The 27298-nt window shown below is 40.7% G+C and overlaps 2 protein-coding genes across 9 annotated transcripts in view; one reads left to right on the forward strand and one right to left on the reverse strand.

Moving 5' to 3' along the window:
- The window catches only part of CFAP418 (cilia and flagella associated protein 418), a 124354-nt gene that overhangs the window by 49987 nt on the left and 47069 nt on the right, over positions 1-27298 (reverse strand). The gene's annotated exons all lie outside the window — the stretch shown is intronic.
- Positions 2334-19672, forward strand: NDUFAF6 (NADH:ubiquinone oxidoreductase complex assembly factor 6). 7 transcript variants are annotated; one of them, XM_052703303.1, is made up of 9 exons: positions 2334-2524; positions 4356-4455; positions 5340-5462; positions 9897-9953; positions 11422-11524; positions 13739-13872; positions 15397-15498; positions 18946-19002; positions 19527-19672. In XM_052703303.1, the coding sequence occupies exons 1-9, from the start codon at positions 2352-2354 to the stop codon at positions 19653-19655; spliced, it is 978 nt and encodes a 325-aa protein (XP_052559263.1). In that variant the 5' UTR covers positions 2334-2351; the 3' UTR covers positions 19656-19672. The 7 variants fall into 7 exon arrangements, 6 of the variants coding, with proteins under 6 accessions (XP_052559263.1, XP_052559265.1, XP_052559264.1 ...); XR_008211079.1 differs by having other exon boundaries at positions 2337-2524; positions 15397-15578; positions 15683-19002; XM_052703306.1 differs by having other exon boundaries at positions 2401-2524; positions 4356-4459.

Raw genomic sequence — 27298 nt, forward strand, 5'->3', positions numbered from 1 at the left:
TCTCTTCTTCCTTTATCTTCTGTATGATGACTTTTTGGGCACTAGCACCTGAATACAAGTAGGCCTCTCATATTTCAGGCTCTGCTTGGCTATCATGGGATAGCTCAGGGTCTCTCCCATTTATATGCTGACAAGTACTATCTGCATATCTATAAGAGTTGTTGGTTATAACTGATTGGTATTTTCTGATATTTTTTCCCCCTGAAATCCCATTTTAAAGCAATAAGTGAATTATCTCTGCCTAAACCAGTCACAGTTGTCACTAGCAGTTCTGCTAGTGCTACGATCAATACGGACTTGAAGAAGCTTTTTGTTAATTATTCATGGTGTGTGACGTTTTTGTTTAAAGTGAAAAAAAAGAAAGTAATTTAATGAGAACGGTGAGGGTGCAGAATGACCAGAAACAAATGTCAGTGCGCTGAGAAAGAGGTCAGGACTTTTATAAGACACCTGGTTAATTCTTCTCTTACTAAGGGTTTAAATCAGTTTAGCAGTGTTTTGGTTCATTCAGAGATTAACAAAATTTAATATTTTATAAGATTTATTTATAATACCCTTGAGGTTTAGAGTATGTTTATGTAACCTTTCTGCCAGGAATTGGCAGCAGCTGAAAGAGCTGGATTCATTTGTCTAGGGGTTCTCTCTGAAAACTTAAACAACAGCAGTTTCAGCCTCCACCCAGAAATCTACCAAAGCTAAATGACCTCCTTTGGGTGCCCTGACAAACATAATTCCTGCTCAAGGCAGAGCAGGGATTCAAAACAAGGTCCAGAGTTTTGAGACAAAGAGAACTTTAGAGACGAGGGAAAGAACAGAGGAAAAGGGAAGAATAAAGACTCAGCATAAACCCACAAGAGCCACTAATCAATAAAATAAATAAGGTTGGGGTGAGATTCCCAGGCTTCCTTTCCTCCTCTCGCCTGTGTTGTCTTGCCATGACACAAAATAAAAGCTTGCTCTCATTTCCAAACAGAAGTCTTGTGACTTGAATGTTGCTGCCCACTCAAAGCTTGCCCCACATGCACTGTGTGGCTCCAGTTCAGTTAGCTCTGCTAACAAACATGTATATTACTGGACATGATCAGGAGATCCTCCTCGCTTTCCCTGCTGGTTCTCACAGTGAACTGATTCACACCACCAGATTGCTACAGCACTAACTCAGCAAAACAGAGCAGTGAAACTGGAAGTAGGATGGCAAGGCTGAGGACAGAAAGCTCAGCTGCTGCTGCTGCTTCTACTAGTAACTACACACAGTTCGGTTTGGTGTAGTTTTAAGATAAGACAGTTCTTAAGCGTAGCAAGCTTTATGTTAACGTATTGGTTTATCCTCATCTAGGCCAAACTTGGAGAGAGCACAGCTGCTCTGCTTGTGACTACAGGACTAAAATGACTGCACTGTCAGCTAGCACTGCAGACAGGCTGTGTCCAGCACAAGGTCCAGCAGTGTCCCAGCCTGCACCCAAAGGCTTTTAAGTCATCCTCCAGTGATGGACACAGTCCAGAGGAAGGCACAAGGACAAGGAGAGGGCTGGAGAACCTCTTCTACAAAGACAGGCTGAGGGAGCTGGCCTTGTTCAGCCTGGAGAAGGCACAGGGGAGACTTCAGTGTGACCTTCCATTACATGAGGTCAGCTTATAAGCAGAGGGGAGACCGGCTTTTTACACGGTCTGACAGTGATAAGAAAAGGGGGACGGTTTTAAACTAAAAAGAGTTATATTAGTTGTCAAGGAAAATTTTCACTGTGACGGTGGTGAGGGCCTGGCACAGCTGCCCAGAGAAGCTGTGGGTGCCCCATTCCTGGATGCGTTCCAAGCCCAGGCTACGTGGGGCTCTGTGCAATGATCCGGTGGGCAGCTGCCCTGCCCGCAGCTAAGAACTCGGTGAGCTTGCGATTCTTTCCAAGCCAAGCCATCCTATGAGGATGCCAGGACGGCAGAGGGCTCGTGCAGAGCCTGGTCTCCCCTGAAGCCTCATCCCGCGTGTGGTACCAGTGCTGCGTTGCCTGGCAGTGGCCTTCTGTGAACGCCGCCAGTCAGAGTTTGGGACTGCTGCAAGAAGAGATTTCATCACCTCGCCCCTCCAGGCTCAGCGGGTGCTGTGTGAGGCCCCACGCTGCGAGGAGCAGCGGCGCCCGCCTCAACCCTCCGCAGCAGTCAACAGCGGAGGCCATTTGCAGGACAACAAAAGGCCACGCGGCGCTCCAACGCCCGGGCCGCCACCGCGCGTTCTCGGGCGCCGCCTACCGACCCCCTCGATCCGTGCGCTCCCCGGCGCGGCGTGAGGAACGGGCCGCCCCGTGGGCTGGGGCTGACTGACGGCAGGGGCGGAACGACGCGGCGCTGCGGGCAGCATGGCGGCCGCCACGGCTGCGGGTGGGCTGCGGTCTGCGTCGTTTCCCCGTGTGCTGAGGGCGGTGGGGGCCCGCGGAGGGCTGCCGTGGCCGCGAGGCGGGAGGGCGGCGGCGGCGGGCTGGAGCAGGCCGGAGCCCGGCGGAGAAGCGCAGTACTGCGCCGAGCTGCTGCGGTGAGTGCGGCGTGGGGAGGCCGGGCCGCTCCTAGCCCGCCTCGGGGGTGGGGAGAGCTGCCGTGCGACGCGGGCAGGGCGGCCCGGCCCGACCGGGGATGGGGCTGCGGGGGGCGGGTCGGTCCCAGTCACGGAAGATAAGATGGATTTGACTCCTTTTTTTTTTTTTTTTTTCCCTTTTATTCTGTTAAAAACAGACTACTTATGGCAGCTCGCAAGCATTCAGGGCAGTGAAACGAAGTGTGCTTGTGCTTTTGACGTCGCCGCTGTTGATTCCCACGCCGATTGGCATGGGAATCGTAACAGCTCCGGGGAATGAAAAGGCCGACGGGGTCGAACAGAAATAAATCGCTTCGGGCGGTGCAGGCAGCGCTCATTTGTTTATTACAATAAAAACTTTCTTTCTGGGGCATGAAAGCTTTACATCTCTGCCCAGGTTGAGCAGTACGGTCTGTTCAGAAACAGTTCCTTGGTTTTGAGCTGATAATGCTTTGCAGAAATTGTCTTAAACTGAGGAAGGTTTGGTGCGTTTGTTTTTTAATTAACAGCTGTTTACGAGGGTGGACAGTGATAGGACAAGGGGGAATGGTTTCAAACTGAGACGGGGGAGGTTTAGGTTAGATGTTAGGAGGAAGTTTTTCACTCAGAGGGCGGCGACACACTGGAACAGGTTGCCCAAGGAGGCTGTGGATGCCCCATCCCTGGAGGCATTCAAGGCCAGGCTGGATGTGGCTCTGGGCAGCCTGGTCTGCTGGTTGGTGACCCTGCACATAGCAGGGGGTTGAAACTGGATGATCATTGTGGTCCTTTTCAACCCAGGCCATTCTATGACTCTGTGATTCTATTACGAATGTGGCTGAAAGCCAGAAATGCCTTTTTTGGTTGATATTTGTGGCTTCAGGCTCTAACACAAGTTCCAGAAGTATTATGAGAATTCTTAAGCATTCGCTTGTTATCAGCTGTTGTGTGTTTAGGGGGTAAGAACAGCTGTTAAATTTCATTTCCTTTTTGTTTCACGCTAAAAGTAGCAACCCCCAGTACTACCCCCTGGTTTGGTTTTGCTATCTTAAGCTCACATTCAAAAGAAATAGGAGTACATTTAAGGACAAACTTCATGAAAATTAGTAAATATTTAACTAGATGCTTGCTGCTCTGCTCTTAAGGCATAACTCGGAGTTACTACTTTTGTTCTCTTGAAGAATCACGTTCCTAGCTTATCAAAAGTACACAAACCATTGCTCAAATCAGGGAAGTGAGCATTTCTGAGGTGACCAAGTGTTTCTGGTAGTTACACCTACATATGATTTTGCAGTTCATAATCATTCTCCCTGTGCTCTGATTGTTCTTCATTTAATGGCGCACCCAAGCGGCCAAACAAAAGTATACCAGTTTAGATTGACAGCAAGTGCCGGAGTTCTTATACTTTTAGTATAGTTGTCAATAAACCAAAATGTAATGGTTAATCCATTGCTCTTCTGTTGAGCTTCAACGTGTGGTCTTTCAACAAAATGTGGTTTCATATTTAGAACAGAAGTCTGGAAATCAGACAGTGTGGATTCTGTTTGCAGTTCTTCTACAAGCTTGTTCCATGCCTTTAGCCAAATATCTTGAGATCTGGATTTGAGCAGCGCATTGAGAGTTCAGATTGCATTCCCCCCTCTTGGAGCCTGCCTTATTTCAAAATAAGCTTAAAAGGTGCTGCTTTTGCAAAAAATTGGACTTTTGAACTGTAACTTGCTGCTACTATTTTAGGAGCCCTAAACTAAGCAACAGCATGCCTGATTTGCATGGAGCTATAAATAATATATCCATTCTTTTTGTCCTTTTATAGAAAGCGTGACTATGAAGGGTTTCTGTGTTCTCTGCTGTTGCCTGCAGAATCTCGAACCTCTGCTTTAGCCTTGAGAGCATTCAATGTGGAACTGGCTCAGGCAGGTATTAAAATACACTTGTGAACTCTGGGAATGTGTAATTTAGAGTTTCAGAACTGTTATTTAACAAGCAGCTGGTGTTTTGCTGAGATTAACTTTTCATATTATAAAGGGCAATGAAGAAAGTCAGTACAAACCTCTAGTTTTGAGTGGCCCTTGGAAAATTGTCCCCCCGCTTTATTTTGTTCATGTGTATAGATGTTGTGACTCTTCTTTATGCTATGTATTTTCAAAATTATGTGATAACAAACAGGCTGTGGTACTGGTATGTGATTGCATCTCTGCTGGCTTCAAAAGCACTGAGTGAATTAGAAAAGTGTAGCTAACCCCTATTTGTAAAACGCCCATCAGAATTTTGGGTGAAGGAGTCAGATGCTGGTAAAAGCAAAGTAAAGGAAATACTACTAAGAGAGAAGTTTGTAATTAGAGATTTGTGGTATGGGAGTGGCTGCAGTCTCTCACCTTTGCTGGATGGCCAGAAACTTCTAATGCAACCACAGAAGTTTGTGGCACTTGCCAGAAGGAAGCAGAGCAGTTCAAGATATGTGCTTACTCAGCAAACCCTGTGATAAGCCTCTGTGGGCTGTGCTTCTGGCAGCCTATAGTGCTTCCCTCCCTCACTGCTGTTACCACTGCTTCTTATCCTGAGAAGAACGCCAAGGTGGGAATTGTCTTGGACTTAAACTCTGTGTGTTCCAAAGTCACCTTGTGGTGAATATTTCATTTTTATTTATTCTCTGTAGTGGTTGTAAGTTTCATTAGGAGTGAGCAAACTGAGAACAGAGCCCTTTTCCTAGTGAGTTAGTCTGTCTGAGTTTTCAGTAGAGGCAGACCATAGTGCCTTAAGGAGACTGTGAATTTCACTCCAGATGTATCCTTTTCAGATTAAAGACTCCATAACTCAGAAGACTACAGGTTTGATGCGAATGCAGTTCTGGAGGAAAGCTGTGGAAGATATATACTGCAATAACCCACCACATCAGCCAGTTGCTGTAGCACTGTGGAGGGTAAGATACATCTTTGTTATCCTGAAGTTCACTTGATGAAAATACTGCTGTGAGAAAAAATGTTTTCTATGTGTTGTGTTGCATTATTAACTATTATTTTATATAAAACAGTTAATTTTGTATGTTAAGCATGTATGTCTGTATGGTACCTTCTCACCTACAATTACAGAACAGAATCAGAGAAGGAGGATATTTAGGTGTGACCTAGTTGAAATCATGGAATCACAGAATGGCTTGGGTTGGATAGGATCCAGTTCTAACCCTGCTGCTTATGTGCAGGGACGTCTCCCACTAGGCCAGGTTGCTTAAACAGTCCAGCAATGAGATATCCACAGCTTCTGTGGGCAGCCTTTTCCGGTGTCTCACCATTCTCATAGTAGAGAACTTCCTATAGTCTAATCTAAATGTTCCTTTTTTTTAGTTTAAAACCATTACCCCTTGTTACATTTCTCTGATAAAAAGCCTCTCCCTATCTTTCCCATAAGGCCTCCTTTAGTTACTGCAAGGCCACTGTAATGTGTCTCTGGAGCCTTTGCTTCTGAAGGAGTGAAGAAGCCCAGCTTACTCAGCTTTCTGGTAGGAGAGGTGCTCCAGACCTTGGAGAGTCCTCATAGGCTCCTCTGAGCCCACTCCAGTGGCTCCACATCTTTCTTATGCTAGGGGTCCCAGGCCTGGATGCAGTACTGCAGGTGGGTTCTAGTGAGAATGAAGTGGAGCAGGACTATCAGCTCCCTTACCCTGCTGGCCATGCTGCTTTTAACGCAGTGCAGGTGGCTTTCTGGGCTACAGGTGCACGCTGTTGACTCATACTGGGTTTCTCATTGACCAAAACTCACAAGTCCTTCTCTGCACTGTTACTCTCAATCAGTTTTCTGCCCAGCCAGTATTGTGTTTGGGATTGTCCCAGTCCATTTGTTTGGCCTATCGTTTGGCCCTTCTGAGCTCCATGAGGTTCGCATGGGTCCATCTCTTGAGTCTGTTGAGGTCATCCTGGATTGTCACTTCCCTCCAGTGATGCTGTTGGCAACTTACTGAGTGTGCACACAATCCCACTGTCAGATGTATCTTTCCTAAGCAAGTGCTGGTCCTGCCTGAAGAGCAAGTTTTACAAAAAGACAGGAGACAAAGCACAGGCATTAATCTAGCAAATTGTGTATGAGGAAAAGCCCAAGACCTTCATACCCAGTTACTGGGTAACAGGGAGAATCTTCATACAGCCTCTCTGCTTGCTAAAGGGTTGCTTGATGACTTCTATTCATATGATAATCTGTGCAGATCCTTTTGTGTCTGTTGAGTAACAGGAAATGTACTTGTGAACTTAAAAGTTTATTTTTACCAAGACATCTGTATGTGAATTCTAGCAAGCACCAGAACATTACTCGCAAAGTACGCCCACAGACCTGTTCCTCTTCGAGTCACGGCTGAAGAAGAAAATTTCTGTGCAGATTTTTTATTTCTAAGTAGAGCTGCAGTTGGGAAGTTCATCAGATAACTGAAGGCGTTATAAATTGATCTCTCCGTGATCATGATTTAGAGTCACAGAATAATTTAATTGGCATGGGCCTCGGGTCGTCGTCTAGACCATGTTCCTACTTAGAGCAGGTTGAACTTCAGAGCTAGTAGATCAGATTTTCAGAGTCACGTTGAGTTGAGTTTCTTCAGAGATAGCAACTCTGTATGGTGCTAGCTGGTCATCTTAGGGCCACAGGTCACATCAAGTCTTAAGCCTTACACAGGTGCTTTTTTGAAAGGTTCTGTAAGATCAGATCTTGTGTTTAAACTGGGGATCTCTGGGCTCCTGGACAGAGAAGCTGCAGTTTGTCTAGGTCTCCATAGCTGAATACAGTTTTAGCGTAGATCCCTTAGGTAGTTAGTTGTATGACCAGTTGAAAAGCAGACAGACAAATATGGACTCTTCATCCAAGTATTCATTTGCTTTCTTTGCATTAAAAATCCCTGACTCCCACTGTAATGCTGGGTTGGAACAATGCAAATCCTGTGGGACTGGAGTGTTTTAACGTTAGTTCTCTTTTGCACCTCTGAGAGCACAAAAATGAGTTCTTTCCAAATCTTCTTTGAATGACTGTTGAAAGTGCTGAAACTGTGGCCTGTCCCTGGTTGTTCTTCCCTCAAGTGTGAAATAAAGCATAAGTCAACATTTGTTCCTCTGTCAATACGTGGGTTAAAATTGGATTTAAACAAGATACTGTTTGCTTAAGCAAGGGAAAACACAGGTGAAGCCAGGAAGTAAAATAAAGGAAGAACACCTTCCAGTCAATCATTTTTAGGAGGTGCAGAGCTATCCATGGGTGTCTTTAGCTCTTATAAAGTGTGCCACTGCCACAACAAAGCGTCCATACAGTTAGAATAAAGACTGGCAAATGTTGCAAGCCTTTTTTGCTGAATTATGGGTATTAAAATATCACCAATGCTCCATCTTTAATACAAACAGTAGAATGCAGTATTGATAGTTCTGCGTGTCAATCTGTCTGTGCCTTTGAATTTTTTATTCTTTCTGTTTCAGTGTATGGCAAACTGCCCAGAAACGGATTGTTTTCTCCCCAAATGCTTGTCTCCTTTCCAAGGAGGAACTTGCTTTTTTTGTCAAGTTTATTTTTGTTTCTGAAAACATCCTCAATTTTAATTGTCTGAGTAGATTAGGTACAAATTGGTTTTGGATATGATTGTATGTATTCTTTCCACTACTTCTAATTTCAGGCTGCTTATGTGTATATCAGCGTGGGGCAGAAATGTTTGTTAGCTAAAGATTAACTTTCAACAAACACAGTTCAGATATAAATTGCAGCCTTTGCCACCAGCTAGGAGTGCTAATCATGCTCTGTTCTCACACAGGAAGTTGTTTTTGAAGTAGAAGAAAGAATTGGCCTATCTGTATAGTAAGACTTGACCTTATGTGTGGCTTCTCTGATAGAAGACAATCCAAATAGAATAGGTTGTGAAGTAAGGTGTTGGGAAAAGGTCTCAAAGTATTTCTGGGAGCTCTGCTACTTCTGACTGCTGCAGAGCACTGTAATGAGCTACAGCACAGCCTGTCCTGGTGACCTCTGCACTCAAGATACGATTTAGCTTCTGTATTTCAGCAAATACCCCAAGAATGTCTTATTTGAAGAGTGCAACTTTGCAAATCTTTGTGAGTATCATTGCAGTTCTGAGAAAGTAAGATTAAGAAATAGACATCTGGGCTCTTAGGTATTGCAGAGCTGTTAACAGAACTAGCATGCCTTTCACACAGTATATTTTGAGTACACTCTGTTCCCACTGTTGAGTTTGAATGCAGACAGTTCTGATTTTCCAGAAATACTGACTTATTATGTTAAACTTTTCAAAAAGTTTTGTGTATTGCAGAATACCCAAATTTGGATTCTGAGCGTATTCTCAATTCTGGATTGTGCGTGCTAGTGAAGAATAAATAGTCTGTAAAAATATTTCTAGAACTGTGAATGGCTCAACTCTTAGCAACTTGAATACAAATTTAGGTGGCAACCTCGTTCTGTTTGTTCTTACGTGTAGATCCATTTTGAACCAATGCAAAGTGAGCTCTGGTCCTCTGCTCATTTCTGGGCAAAATGAGAACTTAGGTGAATGATGGTAGCTTAAAATGGATGTAACACACAAGTAGGGTAATTCAGCAGAGCTTGGACTGTTACAGGGACTTTATTTGCCAACTCACTCCTCAGATGAATAAGTGAGAAGCCAAACTGATGCGTAGGTGTAACTTAGAACTCACTTTTTTGCACACCTGGTGTTTCCCCAAAGCACAGTTAGCTGAATCAGCAATAAGACCTAGTTTTACCAAGCTTGGAAAAATACTTACAAATATAATGTGTGTACAGAAGTAGGTAGTGAACTGTAAGGGTGAAGATTGAGAAATCTGCCCCATAAGTTTTGTTTTTAAATATAAATATGTATGATTATAGTCTTGCTGACAGTGTGGTCTGCTGAATCCATGTAGGTTTGGAGGAGTGTGTGTGCATGGATGGATGGATGGGTGTAAGTCAGAGGACTGAAGAGAAGTTGAAGAGTTGTATTAAGCAAGGCAAGTGCAAGTTAAGAGCCAAAATAAGATGTGTGAATATGAAATGCTTTAATAAAAGCAAAAAACCAAAACCCACCTAAGTATCCCTAAACTGTAATATGTGATAAGTTATGTATTTTGTTATAGAAATGCTTTTAGTTAATTGATATCCAAGATTTCATTTTCTTGTGTGTATGAAGTCGAAGCAAATGCCAATTAGACAATTTTTATATTTGAAGATTCTCCTTTTTTCATTAACTTACCAGTTTGATTCAACTTTGATTCAGTGAATACAGGCCTTGTGAAAAAGTACTATCAAAAATAGCTTTCAGCTGTCATAATGCAATATTGCCATCATTTTTTATACACTAACAGCATTTTTTTAATATAATTTTCAGGCAGTTAAGAGGCATAACTTGTCTAAAATGTGGTTCACGAAGATCATTGATGAAAGAGTAAGTATTTACCATTCAAAGTCTCATTCTCTTTTCAATCATATTAGACTTTTTCCCCATCATTTCATGTGTTTGTGTGTAAAACCAAAGGATAAGTAATTCATCTTCTTCAGACAATAGTATTTTTCCTGAGAAGAACACTTTTAATTTCCTTTTAATTCTCCCTTAATTCTTACAATTTCTTACAATTCTTACAATTTCTGCTCTTCTTGGCCAAAAAGGTAATAGAATCCCTTCAGAATTTAAAGCAAAGCTTGTGAGTGTGAATCTTTTTTGTTCTCTACTCTGATAATGTATCTGTGCTCACGTTTTTATACTGCAGACCTTAGTTTCTGATTTAAAGTAGTTTCCTGTAGTAGTAATCCGTGGTGAGTTACACCTGGCCTTTCTGTTTGTAACTGAGGGAAGTCCTGTCTGGTGATATTAAATGTTAAGGTTTCTATATGCAACTATTAAAAATTCTGGAAAACTGCATTTTAATAGAAATGGAAATGAAATTGTGTAAGAAGCAAACCTCATTCACAGCCTCTTTTCATGCCATTCCAGTCCTGCTCTTGGCATCTTTGTGTTCTTTTTCATCTCTTATATTACCATGTCAGTTTTGCCCCTAAATTGCCTTATCTTGTGAAGAGTCACAGGTATAAAACCTCAAAATTGGCTGAAACCTGTCTGAACTTTGCTGCCATACTTTGCTGTCTTTCTCCCTTGCATGCTCTAAGTCCGAGCTGTAAGATAATGTGAATCTAAAAATACCCACCCTATAGGAGGAGAAAAAGAGAATTTCACAGTGATGCTGCTACCAACTCGGGCACGAGGGCAAGACTGAGGGCAGGAATTGCTTGAAGTAGCTTTGCTGCTGAAGCTGGTATCTTGTGAAGTTACACTGTGAGCAAATTGACGGTCACTTACTTTCAGTGTCGTTGCTATGAAAGACTTGAGAGTTTTAAATGTTAAAACTGGTAGATTTTAGCCACAAAAGCCATTAGGACAGGAAGAATAATGTCAGAAATTCTATTCTGGGGAGTGCTTGCATGTGACTTTAAAACTCATATGTGTGATGGATTGATATATTTTGTCTTGTTTTGTGTGCGTGTTCTAAAGTGTATATTCCGGTTTATTTTCCATTCTTCAGATGCTAACAAAGTATTAAAATTAGCAATTTAATAGTTAAGAATACAATGAAATGGTTTTTATTGGCAGTATCATTTTTTCTGAATAATTTTGATTTGTCATTGCAAGAGGTTGTAATTGCTCCAGTTACAAGACTTAGTTGTGGTTATATCTACTTATCCGTACAGTTGTAGAGTTGCTATGGGCTTCAGTGCCTGTTTCTATCAGCATATACTCCTTTCATCTCTCTTAATGTTACCTTTTCTTGCTAATAGAGGATTAGGCTAATGTGAACAAATAGCTGGCACGAATAGCAGTTATACTTACCTTTTACTGAAGTTCTGTGTTCAAATTACAGGAGAAGAATTTGGATGATAGAGCATACCGTAACATCCAGGAGCTTGAAGCATATGCTGAGAACACTCAGAGTGCTCTCTTATACCTCATATTGGAAATGCTGGGTAGGTGCTTCCCAATTTTCAGATTTTGTTGATGACTCATTAATGCTGGTATGCATACACTGTTGCAAAAAAACAAACAAAAAAAACAAAAAAACAACCCTAAAAACAACACTTTTTCCACCCAATTTTCATTTCGGTAGAAGTTCTCACATGAGTTTTTTTCTGGACGCTCAACCATAAACCTGGAATCTTAGTGCAGCTACATACTCTCCTTAGAAGATAACCCAGTGCAAAGTTCACAGTAGTTTTCTACTGTTCTGTTCTTCTTGCCCCTACTATGGGGTGTGGTAAATTCAGCTCTTTACTGTGTTTTCTGTTTGTTCCACTTGGTAGAACACAGAGCACTGTAGTTAATCAGCAGCTATTGTTCTCTACTGCAGTGATACACACTGGCTATTCTGAAACAGTTCCAGTTCCAAACCTATAAGCTTCCCTTGGTTGCTAACTTGGGCTTGAATTCTCTCTCCTTCCTAAAAGCAGATTCACTATCAATAAATGAATAGCTAGAAAAAAGGCAACGAAGACAATATGATCCTTGTGGTTTAAAGCTAATGTTGCGTAGTAGAATACCCACAGACTGGAAAAGAACTGCTCACTTGAGGTGAAGAAGAGGACGATTTTCTTTGAGATTGTGCACTGCATCATGGCACTGTTGCTGTGTGAGCTCAGATGTGAGAGGCTGGTGTTTATTTATTAGTAGCATAATATTTAGCATGAATGTTGTAGTCGCAACATCAGAGTCATCTGATGGGATGTCAAAGCTGAAGTTGAAAGAATGGAAAAAAAAGAGTAGTAGAAAGAGCACATTCTTTTCAGGAGGAAATGAAGAACCCACATCTTAACATCTGATATTTGCTTTCTCAGTAAGGATTCAGTGAAATCTTGCAAATGTCTTTGAGCTTTTGATTGTAGAAATGTAGGACTATGAAAAATATCATCGTCTTCCCTGCTGAGAAATGTCTTTAATACTGAAGGATGTTTGGCTCACTTCTGTTGAAAGTCAGATGATCCTGTTCTTGAAATCTGAAGTGGGGACTCCACATTTTCTGTGGCTTCCTGTCATGTTTAACTTCTCTTAAGTGTGACAATTTAACAAAATATCTAAAAGAATCTAAGAGATCTAAAAGAATCTCCTTCACTGTACTTTAAGCAAATATCCTGTGTTTTCTTTCAAAAATGGTGAAATTAACTGAACATAGGCTAGATATTTCTTGTCAGCAGTCTTTTCTATACTACACAGACCAAGTCTTCTTTGCTAAATTTCTCGTGCTTTTTTAGCTTCTTTACTCCTGCCATCTCCAGGTGGTGTGTATCTTTCTTGTAGTAGTGCTGCTTTGTTCTACTGATTTTGGGTTACTTCTCAGGCTCATTTTGACTAATAAACTTATCTTCCAAAGTCTGCTTTCTACCACCATTGCCATAGTAACTCCACATAGTCTGCCTGTACACACTATTTCCAAAGGGTTGAAACTCAGGCAAGGCTCAGGCAATGAATCTGCTATATCTGGTATCCTTTCCATCTGTCAGGTAGGCTCACTGATCTGGTATCCTCATTTCTGTCTTTGTGGAATGTTGCTTCTGTTAGAACTCTTGCGAATTTCAGTTTTCCTTATTTTCCTTTAAATTTTCATTTTATCCTGTTTCAGCCCTGTGATCAGTATAAGCCAATATTATATGGTCTTGCCATGAAGAAGGATGATGCTGCTTTACCCCAGTCACCATCCTCTTGTCTCATTTAGTAGCCAGGCAGGAACCAAAGTTAGCTGTACTGGTTTACCGTGCTGCTATCTCATTACCCCTGGCAGCACGAGGGAGGTGGCAGACATATGGGGGAAGCATATGGCCATTCTCCTTAGCTTTGGGACACTGCTAAATCAGCTGCAGCTAATGGTTGAAACTGCGCTGTAAGCATTAATGCTGGTCAGGAATCTCACACTTGAATGATTTCTCTGGCAGGGCAAACTGTTCTTGGAATGTTGCTATCCTGAAAGAAGGTATGCCAATGTAAATGGCTCTGTGTAGCAATGGATGGCATCTGGACAGGAATCAGTGCATTCCCTACTGCTTTGCACCTCTGAGGTGAGGTCTCAAGGCAGGTTATGAACATAAGCAGCTCTGTAATGCATCAGTGCACTTGTTAGCTTTCCTTAAAAATGACTGAAGAAGACTCCTCAAGAGGTCTGACAGTAAGAAATGCTGTTTCTGCCATTTCAGGTGTGAAGGACATCCATGCTGACCATGCAGCCAGTCACATTGGGAAAGCACAAGGCATCGTTACCTGTTTGAGAGCTACTCCGTATCACTGTACAAGACGAAAGGTCTTTCTGCCCATGGACATTTGTATGTTGGTAAGAGAAACAAGTTACCTGGAACTGAACAATGTGGTATCTAACTGCATCTCTCAACACTAGGTAGGAGTTTGTAATTTATTAGCACAGAAACAGCAGGCTTTTTTTTTTTTTTTTTTTCTTCATGCTGTGGTTTCTGCTGCAGCCCAGTGGTTTTGTAGATATAAAGTGAGAGGAATGAGCTTCAGGAAGCATCAGAATATTGTTGGGTTTTTTTTTTTTTTGTTTCCCCATTTTCTTATCTTTTGTTAAATCTGGTAGTATTTCATCTTTCAGGAACTTTTCTGTTAAAATGTAGAAATACACATGCAGATTGGGGACTTCTGCCAATCTTCTCAAGTTTCTCTTTACATTACCTTTTTATAAATGTTCTGCTGTTCCTTTCTTTTTTTGGCCTTACACGATTGATAGCTATAACCATACCTTCCATATATTGCTGTATGAGATGGCATATGGTTCTCCAGTTTGAACTGTACACCTAGTTTGCATTGGAACCTAGTAGCTCTTGCAATTTGGGTAAACTGGAATTAAAGCTTGTATTTTTTCATTAATGTTTTGGAGCCATTTGTAGCCATGGCAGCAGTTACTCCTTTATCTCCACTCTGTATTTTTAAATGTTAATGCCATTCTTATGCTTGAGCGAAGTTTATGTCATTATGGTGATGCTTAAGGCACTTCTAGTCTTTACTGTATGTAATTTCAGTACAGGTGGAAGTTTTGATTTGAAGTTTAGTCACTTAAGTAGTGTGCGAAAGGCACAGTCACTAATGTAGGTCAGGTTTCTGGGACTGCAGGAAGAAGTCTGTAGGCTGAAAATTCAGTCATCCCTGCTGTGGAAGGTGTTGTACAGTGAAACTGTGTAGTCAAAGATCAGGGGACAGGCTAACAGCTTGTGTCCCTTCTGTGTCAGCATTTCAGCTGCAGGCAAGTATTGCGGAGTTGTACTTGAATCTGTACTTCTGGGAGGCTCACTTGCCTACTTTATACAGTTTTCACGTCTGAACGTTGTTGAGAACAGGAAACTGGTGCAGTTCTGAATGTACTGTATTTTATCTTCCTGGTTACTGCAGTCAGAGAATGCTGTTTAAAATGTTTTTATTTTGCAGATCTGGCATTGCCAATCCCGAAGTAAACATGGCTTCTGTGTTAACTGTTGCTGGCTTTGTTGCACTTTCTATGGTTTTCTGGAGTATGTTTAAGTTGATGTAACTTCCCAAAACTTTAAAGCTTAACACGGTTGTCTGTCTGACCGCAGTGTATTTAGGGAACAAGTCCATGCAGAGAGAGTCAGTTTCAAATGTTCTTTTATTCTCTTGAATTGTTTTCCAAGTAAGTGACAAAAAAAATTAGAGGAGTTGCAGGGAGGGGCAGCAGCAGAACACACTTGGGCTTTTTCAGGCTTAGGTCAGTAGTTTGGTTGCTGGGACAGGCTTTTGAATTTTCCTATCTTTTGTGAAGCTAAAATGGAAATGTGATATTTGTTGAGAGTTTTTTTTACTACTTGCTTTTCCTTCCTGTGTCTAGCATGGAGTTTCACAAGAGGATTTCATAAGATGCAAGCAAGAGAAAAATGTGAGAGATGTAATCTATGACATTGCCAGCCAGGCCCACATTCACCTAGAACACGTGAGATTCCTTCCCCCTTTTCTTTCTTTTGAAAAACATAGTTGATGCTGTCCTTTGCAAAGCACTGTGAATGTATTGTTAGAAGTCTTCAGATATTTTAACCTAAATTACTTTGAGAGAAGTTTCAAACCTTTAAGTATTTTACAGCTACTTCTGTAAGGATATTATATTTATCTGTAGGTACAGGAGGCAGTTTTCTCACAGCCAGGTGCAGTTGCATGTATATAAGTACTGCCTAACAGCCGTGTTACTGGGAGAGAAACTTTGAGCAGACAATTCTAAGTGCAAGAACGAGCCAGAATGGTATCAGCACCATAGGAAGGACTTGCACATATGGTACCTCACAGCACAGCAGGAGAGCTGTGACATTTTGGCTCTGACTGCTGGGTTAGTATTTGGGAGAGGGGGTTTCATTTCTCAGTGTGACCAGACGTGCACAGAACTGTGTTGGGAAATGTGTATTCTGTTTATTTCTTTTTGGGCTCACAGCCAAGTGCATTAGGAAGGGTGCTTCTTGCTTGCAGCAGTAGATAATGAATTCTGAAGACCTGCATAGTCTTTTTTCTTTTTTTTTTTTAAATAATAATTGCTGTTACTTTAGCTGCACTCAGAACCTGATGCAAAAAGCAAAAGAATGCTTCATCAGCAGCGCACTGTTAGTCTGCCTTTATCTGGAAAATAAAACTTGCAGGAAGCACTGCAAAGAGTTTTCTTTGTCAGCAGTACGTGTAGACATGTACTTCAAGTATTGCATCAAACACAGGGAGTCTGAAAAGATACTGCTTCAAAGTAAGGAAATGTTGAAATTCTCTGCATTTGCATCACAGATATAATCCTCAATTACAATGTTGGCCAATCACAAAGTATCTTCTGCAATATAGGCAGGAGAGCCCTTCTTAATTTTCATTTTTCTGAAGGTAAAATAAGGCATTCCTGGTTTGTTCTTTGTGTTGTTGGTTAGCTGATTAATTTTTAGGAGTCAAAAATATGTAGCTTCAGGCTTTATTTTTAATACAGACTATTTATAACCTGTATTAGATGCGTTTGTCTTCATGCTGTTTCACCTGATGTCTCAGTTTTTGTTGTCCTGTTCCCAAGGAAGCTGTTAATTGAAAAGTTTGAAAAAGAGGCAAAGAAAATGGAAGGTCAAAACTGCCCACATCAGTGTTCAAGCAGAAACCTCTTTTTTCTTTTTTTTTTTTTTCTTCTTTTTTCCCTACTGTACCACCTGCAGTGTACAGGGCCTGAAACCTGTTGGGTTGCAATTGTCATTACAAAAATGTGACAAAAATTACAAAAATCCGTGACAGCAGGCGTAGAAAAAAACGAGCAGTGTGCATTTATTGTGCAGCTGTTTAAAATTTTGTTGCTGATATTGCACAAAAGCTTTGGGAGAGAAGCAAAGAGAAAATTCATCTCTTCAGAGCTTTTCAAATAATAACTGTGTGCCATTCTCACTGTGATGGTCCCCCATCCCTCCATGTCAAACTGCTGCTGAAGTGAGCAGTCAGAACCTTACTCCTTTTCCTCCCTACCCCATTCCTAGAGTCCTGCCCATGTCATGCAGGGAGGGCTCTGTGGATGTGATTACATCATTGGAGGCTGTGCAGAAAACATGAACAGAAGGAAGCCAAGTTAGAGCAACGCTAGCATATTATTCAGTAATCTTAATTAAAAAAAATCTCTTAATACACACTACCAAACTCCATCATCATCCGTGAAGAATAACGGGCAGTAGAGTTTCTGAAGTGTTCGAACCGCTTGAAATTGGCAGTAATAATAGGGTATTAGCCTCCTTCGTCATCAGAGAGTCTGTGTAAGATACAGATACTTTTTCCCTAATGGAGGAAATCTCAAGACTTCAGGTAGATGCAGTGGCTTAGTGCCTTTAAATGCACCGGTTTTCCTGTATAAAATTGCCATTTTGTTTTGCTTAAGCATGTTATCAGCCACTCGCCCTCTGACTTGGAGTTACAGGGAGTGGTGAAGCTTAAACCTGCAGAGGTTTTAAGAGTCAAAGAACTGACATGAGCCACACGTGCTTTGGAGGATAACAGTTGTTATGCCTACTTCACAGTCAGAAGGAACAATCTGAAAACACTAAATAAATCTCAGGGATATTATGTGAAATATATTGTAGTAAAGTGGCACTTAATCTTGTGAGAGAAGTTTCTGAAGCATGGTCAGCTCTTTTTGATGCTGTTGATACCGCTGACCAGCAGAGGGCAAAGTAAGACAATGAAGGTTGTGGTTTTCTTTAGGAACGTTGTGTTTTATCAGAATAAAAGCATATGATGAAGGTGCTGTGTCAGTCCCACACAGCCCTTTGAATTCTGTCAGCAGTCTTCACTTGTTCCCCGTCTTTGTCTTCAGTACTATCTCCTGCATTTTCCCAAGAGGACTCCTTTTGGCCTTTTGCCTTTATCTTGATTATGGTACATCAGTTTGCCAGGGAAGATAAGGTGCTTTCTAAATGGCAGTCATGCAGACCCATTCTGAGTTAAGACAAGCAAGATTACTTTTTTCCTTTGCTCTTACAATAGCAATAGTAAGCTAGATCAGAGAAGGTAAGTTTCCTTTTACATGTATGCACGTTAATTTCATCTCAGATTTTTAAAATAATTTGCCATCTGAAAAGATTCAGTATTTTTCCCTCCTAAAGTTTTAGGCATGTTTTCTCAGTTATATGGGAGGAACCATGGAAAACTAACAGAGACTCATAAATGCTCACCAGTATTTGTGAAGAGTATTTTTGTTTGCTTGTTGTTTTTAGCATGTAAGAAGAGATGAAACAAGGAGGGATTCTATATTTATAATTAAGCCCTACAGGAAGATTTGCTGTAGCTGACTTGCATGTGCATTTAAACTGTGGAGTTGATTCAGCCGTGATTTAGTGTGCAGTGTTTACACACAGACACTGAGGGCCTGAGGCACTGAGATACTTGCAGAGTCTCATGAACGTAGAGCATAATTGGACTTCTGGAACTGATGGTAAGACTGACCCAAAAAGATCCACTCAGAGAAATGCATTTCTGGTCCATCGGTTCTGTCTCTTGGGATGCAAAGAACTATTTGATATAGTGCCATATTTTAATAAAGATGATGCCATATTTATTAAAACAGATGCAACTTGGAACTTTGCAGGAACTGAGGGATGCTAATTTACATTGTTATATTATTATGCAAGCTGTAAGGTTGTCAGAAGGTTAAAGAATTCTAGGAAGGATCTCCCAACGTAGTACACTTTTTGCATAATTACTTTGTGTACATTGAGGGATGGTGCTGGTTTACCCATAGTAGTTTCTGTATGTCAGAGAACAGCACATTTTGTTGGCTCTAAGCATTATATATAGTACTTTATATTTAGTCTGAAACATTAAAATGTTCTGATAAGTACATTTTTTTTTTTTTTTTACTTCCTTTCCATCTTATCCCATTTACTTTCAGGCTAGATCTTTCAGTAAGAAAGTTCCTGTGAAGGCATATCCTGCTTTCTACCATACGGTGGGTGTGATATCATGCAGTGTTGAAATGATGACCTTGCTTTTGTGCTGATACGTTTGTGAAAAGTAGAGGCTCAAATGAAGCTTAAACTAATTAATTAAAATTGTTAACTAATACTTTATACGTTCACAGGAAAGCATAATACCTGAAACTTATTCAAGACTTTATTTAGATACTACTGTGGAACCTCGTAATTTGAGCAAAACTTTTACTCTTTTAACTACAGAATTTCTCTAGTACTGTCTGTACTCTTAGACAATCTTTCTAATGTAAGGGGCCAAAATCTTGTCTATTTTTATTCATTTTCTGGTTGATGTAGTGAAAGATAACAAGAGAAGCTTGTCTTCTCAAAAGTTGTTTTTTGTGTTTTCTTCGAATGTGATGGCTACACTACACATGCTGAAACAGACATACTGTCAAGCCTTCTTGAATTCCTAATCTGGTTGCATGTATCACTTTAAATTTAATGCCCAATTAGCTGCGTGCACCACACGGACTAAGCCTTTTTTTCTTTTCTTTTCTAGGTTGCTTTAGATGATTATTTATATAACATACGGAAAGTGGACTTCAATATATTTCACCCGAGCTTACAAAAGAGGAATACATTATTGCCGTTGTATTTATATATTAGAACTTGGAAAAAAACATATTAAAATTTTCTTAGCATGAAGTTTGGATTGCTGCTTTTTTTTTTTTTCTCTCTTTAATGACTTGATAGAATTGTGAAGTGTCTGCATTCACACTTCTGCAAACTGTACAAACTGCTGTTCATGGGAAGTAGCGGATGTGCACGAACTGTAGCTGTCAGCTTGCTGGCAGTAGTGAAATTTGTTCTTGGAATACTAGGCTGATATCTGTGCTTCACACGTCTGCCAAGTCATCTGTCCTTGTCTGAGATTACTTTCCTTGTCTCTTTTCTTGTAATAACAGTAGTGTGGTAGAGTTCTTCTCGGACAAATTCTGTGCTAATGGATACTTGTAAGGCTTTATACCTTAGTGACAAAAATCCAAAACCAACTCCCAAAAAAACCTTTGTACTCCAAAGCAGTAAAGTCATTTCAGCAAATACATTGTGTATCAATTAAGCAATTCTGTTTAGAGCAAAGTGCAAACTTTTTGTGCTATGATGCCTCATAGCTAAAAGAATGACTGCATATATTTGGATGTAAGAAAACTGTCAGGAAAAGCTTCAGCTTCCTTAATTACCTAGTGTTTATGTAGCATTTCAAAATGATGAAATTAGACCTGTAGTAGAGAAATTACTTAACTAAATGTTGAAGTTGGGCTTTAGAATCCTAGAAAAGCTCCAGGTTGGAAAAGACCTTAAAGATCATCAAGTCCAACCACAGCCTGACCATACTACCCTAACTATCAGCCCTCTGCTAAATGATGTCCCTGAGCACCACATCCAGACAGATTTGAAGCGCATCCAGGGTTGGTGACTCAACCACCTCTCTGGGGAGCCTATTGCAGTGCTTAACAACCTTTCTGTAAAGTTTTTCCTAATATCCAACCTGAAGTGACTCTGAGTAGTAGGAGAATGGCTTTCCAACAGATAGAACTCTTACATGGTTATTATTTCTAACTCAGCCAAGCACTTCCGCTGTGCTCTGAGCTTGGCATTGTCTTCCTCCTGCTCTCTCTGTTACCGGCCACAGCTGTCACTGCCATGTGGGTCTGAGAGCCCCTTTATTCACATTCACTGTATCTCTTAGGACACCCTCCAATGTAACTTCACTGAATTCTTTCTCTTTAATACTATTAAGAGATGCATTCTTGGATGGTGCTGGGTCATTTTAGTCCTCCCTCTCTGCAAATGTACTGCTCTGTTTTTTTGGTGGGGAATTACAGGGAGCTTTGTACTCAGCATCTTTTAAGATCAAACTTTAAGTGCAAAATACTTGTTTTTTAGCAAAATAATACTTCCTAACATCTAGCTTGATTCAGTTGCACAAATCCAGCAGTCTCCTCTGCCATCATCCTCATTCTATTAAATAGCTTTTATCCTAGAGATTTTTTTCATCAGAATTAATCTCTCCAGATGCTTGGTTGTATAACAGCATCCTGTATTTTGGTGTACAATGCTGCACAGCACGTTTCTGAGAAGATTGGTGGCTTTTTTAACCACAGAATCTGCAAGCGTGGTGGAAGTCTCAGGAACCCAATGTTAAGTCCTTCATTCAGTGGTTTTGTTATATATGTTTGAAGTTGGTTTGTGATGTAGATCTTAGTTAATTCTGTATTTTCCTATGCCTCAGTAAAACATTTCTCTTTGAATTTGTTCAGCTCATGGTCTTGCTTTCTGTATTAGAAGTGTAATGGTCACGGTTGAGATGAACCTATAAAAGTCTGCATATACTGCATCAAGAGTCCTCTGGATATTTTCTGAAAGTAAAATTTTAACTGGTTCTGTCCTCAACTCAGCTGCTGTATCTTAGCATTGGTGTTCTTGAATTGGGCAAAGGGGTGTGGCGAAAAGAAAATCCTCTCTCCCATTGCAGGCACCACAGCCCTTTCTGCCAAATTAAGAGCAAAGGCTTAGGCTCTGTTGCTACTAGCAGGCCAGCTGCACATTCACTCTGTTTATGTTCTGGAGAAAGCATTACAAATGTCTCTTTCTGCAGTTGGTCCTCGTTTTGTTCCCAGCATGCTGAGTCAGGACAATAGAGGCAGCCCTGTCTTTCCTTTCAAAAGGAATCGCTCTCCTGTAAAGTTAACTTTTGGCAGGAACTTGGTACAGTAACTCAGCAGCTATGGAGGAGGAGGAAAAGAAGAAAAACATGCAGTATAACAAGTACATTGAGTTGCTACAGTGATATCTTGCTTCCAAGCCACAAGGCCAGTGCTTTGCTTTGGTGTTGAAGTGGAACAAATCTTGACAGGGCACTTACAAAGGAAGCAGTGGAAGAACTGATTGGTTGTAATGTGGAAAAGAGACTGTGTGATGCACTGAATGGTAAGTGTGGTGAGAGGAGCTTATCAGTGAATTAGTAAACAAGATATGGAGTAACGGAATTCAAGTTATGATTTTATCACAAGAGAGTTGTGACTTGAGAAAGTAAAATAGTTTGAAATGGAAGTGATAGGAGACTGACCTGAATAAGCGGCCGATCTCATTTGTATCCTTCAAGGAACAGTTTTCTTTTCTGGATGGTCGTTCCAAATTTGGCCCTTAGAAACTGAGCTGTGAGTGGGAGCGTTGAACACCTGTCGAACAAGGTAGCTGTAGTATGCGTGCTTTCACTAGTGCTGTCCCTTTTTATTTCTTCCTATTAATTGGTGCCTTAGGAGAAACCCTGCTTGTCAGTTCTGATAGTTTGTAATTTGGCATCCTACAGAAACATCCTCTTTTGCTTTTTTTGTTGGATCTGACAAAATATCTTCTTATAGTGGTGTTAATCTACCAGTCATTCATATCAGAAGAAAACTAGCATGTTGCTAGCTGCTAATTACATGCCTGAAAATAATTTCCGTGCCTAATTAAATACTGTGTAATTAATTTAGCTCGTGTAAAATAGCAGTCTAGCTGCTGGTGTACTCCTCTAGCTTTACGTGACGCCTTGCGCATCTATTTGACCATTAAGATCTTGTTTTCTCTTGGTTAAGCACTGAATTTTGTTTTCATCTTTCTTTTCAAAGTAGCTTACTGGAGTGTTCCAGAGTCTCTTTCCACTTAGACTTGCAGGTTTAAGATTGTAAAATGTAATTGTACTGTTCTTGTAACAGATTGCATCTTATCTGCAACATGTAAAAACTATGCTGTCAAAAGTTCTGAACAAACAAACTGATATCAGATATCACTTGACCGATGATCTCGAGTTTGCAGTTGAGTTTGTTTCCACCTTAACCTGAGTAAAAAACAAAAGATTTCAGGGAAAAATGCTAAAATCTCATCACAATTGAGATTTACATCCACCGGACTGCACCCACTTCTCTCAGACATTCAGAACTTTGCGTGTGAATATTTGCATCTTGTTATGGTGCCACAGGAGCCAATTAGATGATTATGAGCAATCTGTGCCAAAATAGTGAGGATTTTGTTTTCATATTGTTGTCATGCCAGGCTAAGACCTGAACTACAAAAAAGCATTATGCTGAATGTTCTCACAATTCCATTTGCTGATGGCAGTTGTGTGTTCCTAAAATTTACACCTGTCCTTTCCCAAGCATTTCCACCTTTTCTCAGCTTTTGTGAATCTTGCTCTAAGTGCAGATTTTTTAACAATGTGGCTGACTGTCAGTTGTGAAACTTTAAATTGTGAAATAATAAGTGGTTGAGATCTTTCTTTTGCAAGTTGGCAGCAGAAAGCAACTTGTAAATGGTAGCTGCTCGTGTGTTATGTGCTATAAGGTCTAGGAGCAGCTGTCTGTGTACTGCAGGCTGAGCTAAGGATGATTTTACCCTGTGTGTCCTATGCTGAGCACAACTCTTTCCTATTCAGGCTGTTCAGACTTTACATTTTCTTTACTTTTGCTCTAATTGAGTTGTCCTTGTATTAAATTAGCATCACAGTACTCTGGGGAATCAAAGCCAAAATGTTGGGGCCAGGGTGGGGGGATTGTTTGGACTTCATTGAGTTCGTAGTTTAAGAAACAAAACAAAACAAACTCCTCCAAACTGTTAAAAATTCAGAGCATGTGTTTAGTTTTACCAGAGTGTATTTATATGCTGTTTCTTGACTTATTACTGCATGCAATCAGTTAAGGCTGAAGCGTGAAAGCTTAGATTTTGTAATTTCACACCTTCTTTAGTTACCCCAGGCAGAGCAGAACACTGGGGTTTAGGGCATCCGTGGCTATTTAGATTGCCATGCTTAAATAAGCATAAAATTAAATGAGGGGGAGGGAAGAACAGTTGAGCTGTCACTGTCAGGCTTCTCCAGTGTCACAAGGACCTTGTTCCTTCAAAGAGCTCATGTATGGCATTCTGGTTTAGAGGTCCAGTGTCCCTCCTAACCAAAACAGCTGCAGTAAAGGTGAGCTGATCTTTTCACTCTGCACAAGTCTGCGAGATTCCCAGCCTCAATCAGCCTCCTCAGTTATTTTCACTCCAGCTTCAAAGAAACAAATGTGCAAAAGCCCCTTTAGGGGAGCTGAGCTCATGTGGCGGTGTGTAAGGGGTTTAATAATGGCTGCAATTTTCAGAAATTAGAGATCTGAACCGTAGCTGTGAAAGTTTTGTGAGGTCTGCCTGCATGCAAATAATACAGCTTTTTGTGTAGTGCAGGTGAAGGACACGAGCAACTAGAGCACAGCAGAGCAGCAATTCGCCCCATATATCTGAAACCACAATGCAAATATCTGCTGCATAACAGCTGCTGCTAATCTTTGCAGACCCTGTCTGTGAAGGTGCCTGGAGCTGTGTCTCTGGGTGGGCTCAGAGCTGTCCCAGTCTCAGTAGTACACTGTTTATCTCATTAGCACGTCATGCAGGATCTGGATATAAGGCATACTACTACTGAGGACCTAAGAGCACAGCGCACAGCTGTGGCTACACTCCTTCAGGGGCATTTCAGCTTGGAGTTTCCCTCCTAGCTTGGAGCCCTTTCAAGCCCTCACTATGCCAGAGGATGCCATATCTGCCAGGAGACAGCTAGTATGAAGCTGTTGGCAATGTAAATAGGCCTCTCAAAAAGCATGATAGCTTTTACTCCACAATGCAGCACAGGATTTGCAGCTCATTTGGAAAGAGGGAGATGACCGTACAGGGCTGGTGGTTGGATTCGCCACTTCTCAAAGGAGAGCATGGAGCTCTTGTGTCCTGTTCTGAGACTGGGAGTTGGGTGTTTATGTGCTTCTGAGATCTGGATCTCAGTCTGCTGGAAAACATTATTGCAAATCGTTGCTGGAGGGATAAAGGTCTGAAAATCCTTTCCTGCCAACCCACAGTCAGACATTGCTATCATTGCTCAAAACCCCCAAAAGTTCAAATACAGCAAATACATCTGTTTGTTGTCTTCTAATGTCAGGAGATGTAAAAGCACCCTACAGGCCATCTACACTTTTTAAATTGAGTTATTGCCCATCTCTGTCCAAATGAAACACGAAGAAGTGTTCATCCTCTTAAACCATAGCTCCGAACAGAACACTTCAAGGACGGAATTCCAGATTTCAGAATATGGTTTATTCAGAAACAAACACATGGGACCAGATTCCTTCAGTGTTTTGCAGAATGCTTCATAATGCCAGGCTCCTGACAAATTTATATGATTTGTATATTTACAGATCATATAGTTTAAGCTTTTAGTAAAACAATACACATTGAATTGTAAAAACACTGCTTTTATGGGAGACTTGGAAAGCCAGAAAGTACAAAACTCAGGACAAGTGAAGCTTTCTGCTTAAGAAATCTATCTTATCAGATTAATTTCTTGGAAGAAATTAATGATGAAGAATCATATTCTGATTTCAACAGAGCAAGTTTAGAATCAGTCATTATGGGTTAGCTAATGAAAGTGGACACCAGGAATAACGTGAATATTTGAAGAGTCACAGTGAGACATGCTGATCCTTAGGAAACAAAGAGTTATTTCTCATTCAGCTCCTGAGCCCTTCCTTCTCAGGCTGTTGGCTAGCACTTTGGCTATGTAAACTGAGGAAAAAGAACGCTGTTCAGAAGCGATGGGATGAACACTAAATGAATGAAAGGTTGTTCTGTGTTTACATTATTTTCTATTATAAATATTATTTTTAGAGAAAGGCCTTGCTTGTTATTGCTACTTCTCTGCCAAATTTTTTCGTACCTTCAACATGAGGGTGTTCTTTTGATTATGATGGACTGTTCAGCATACGAAAATGCAGCACAGATGGTGGATTTTCCCTTGGCTGATAGGAAGTTGTCCTCAGGTTCTAAAGAGATTTTGAATATACAGGTGGTTAGCAGTGGTGAGAAACTATTCTCTCAAAAACAGTGATCCTTTCCTGTTAACAGTGCCGGAAAGACAATACATCAGAAGACGAACATGGCTCGAGCCTTCGTGTTATTTGTTAAGATTTGGTGCCAAATAGTGTTTGCTGTGTCTCATCTGTGTGGTAAGTACAACAGGAGAAGAAGGAAGAATCCTGCATTGAGTGTATCTTGATCTCAGCTGAGAAATAACAGATCAGTTTGCGATTTTTGGCTTTTAGGGTAGGCTAAGGTGTTAAAGTCTTGTAATGTTTATAAATGGCAGTAGCTCAACCATAAACCTGAGACAAAAATTACAAATACCTACTGAGCTATAGTCATGACTAGGGTCTAAATGTATAAACAAGTTTAAGCAATTTTAACTGAGGGAAGTTGGGAATCAGTCTGAGGTCTTGAATTTGATTCCTGAAGTTTAGTTTCTGTTGTACACATGAAGATACTGGCTCTCACAGTAATACACTGGCACAAGGTCTTCACCGAGCAAAGGTAGCTTATGTAACTCTCAGAGCTTTGGAAAAAAAACTTGAAGATTTATAATGTAGAAAAATCCATGTTATTAATGTGACCTCACAGAAATTATTTTACAATTATCGAGAATTACAGATGGTCCTGTTTTACTGGTCTTTTTATCATACGAAAGAGATGAATGTCGTGTCTTTTCACAGGAAAAAAGAGAGCCCGTACATTCATGTACATGCTTTTATTTAAAAGATGGAATGTATAAGAAGAATTGTATCCAAGTAGATCAGATTTTCTTTTAAATGCCTCTTCTCATTAATGTTACATGCAAAAAATAACCACTGTTTATCAACTTTATGTTAAATACAGCTCCATTAAAATAGCGTGAGGATCCTTATTTATCACTCAGGTATTTCCTGTGGTTATTTTACAATGAACTTTTTTTTTTCTTTAATGGCAAGAGTACAATTCTAATCCCACCTTGACCTGACTGAGTTAGAATGCTTGCTGACCTGAATCCTCAGAGGATCAAGGTGTTCAGCACTGATTAACACAGGTTTCCGTGGTTCATCCCTGGCTCTGGTCAGCCCATTAATTGGCCGTGGTGAGTTTGCCATGAAGTACTGATCAAAGGTTAGCAAGCAGTGTGGTAGTTTTCAGAATACAAACACTGCCGGCTGTTACAGAATGAACAGAAGTAGATTGGAGCAAAATTATAGTAGCATATGTTTCCTAGATAATATGTATTTTATTTTGAATGGAATCCTTCTATCATCAAATAATGAATTTTAAAAGAATAATTACATTTGCATGTGATGTTATGAAGGTGAAAAAAAGGAATTAAATAAATTAGATAAACATGAGGGTGAGAGAGCCCAAAGAAATTATGGAGACTCCTCTAGAGATACTAAGAACCAGTCTGGATGCCTC

Source organism: Tympanuchus pallidicinctus, unplaced genomic scaffold, assembly GCF_026119805.1.
Source record: "Tympanuchus pallidicinctus isolate F22 unplaced genomic scaffold, pur_lepc_1.0 scaffold5, whole genome shotgun sequence".
Lineage (NCBI taxonomy): Eukaryota > Metazoa > Chordata > Aves > Galliformes > Phasianidae > Tympanuchus > Tympanuchus pallidicinctus.

Bases quoted from the DNA above. Each gene is read 5' to 3' on its own strand.
- NDUFAF6 (XM_052703303.1), top strand. From the start codon at position 2,352: ATGGCGGCCGCCACGGCTGCGGGTGGGCTGCGGTCTGCGTCGTTTCCC. The intron at 2,525-4,355 runs GTGAGTGCGGCG...GTCCTTTTATAG, and splicing joins TACTGCGCCGAGCTGCTGCG to AAAGCGTGACTATGAAGGGT. The intron at 4,456-5,339 runs GCAGGTATTAAA...TATCCTTTTCAG, and splicing joins TCAATGTGGAACTGGCTCAG to ATTAAAGACTCCATAACTCA.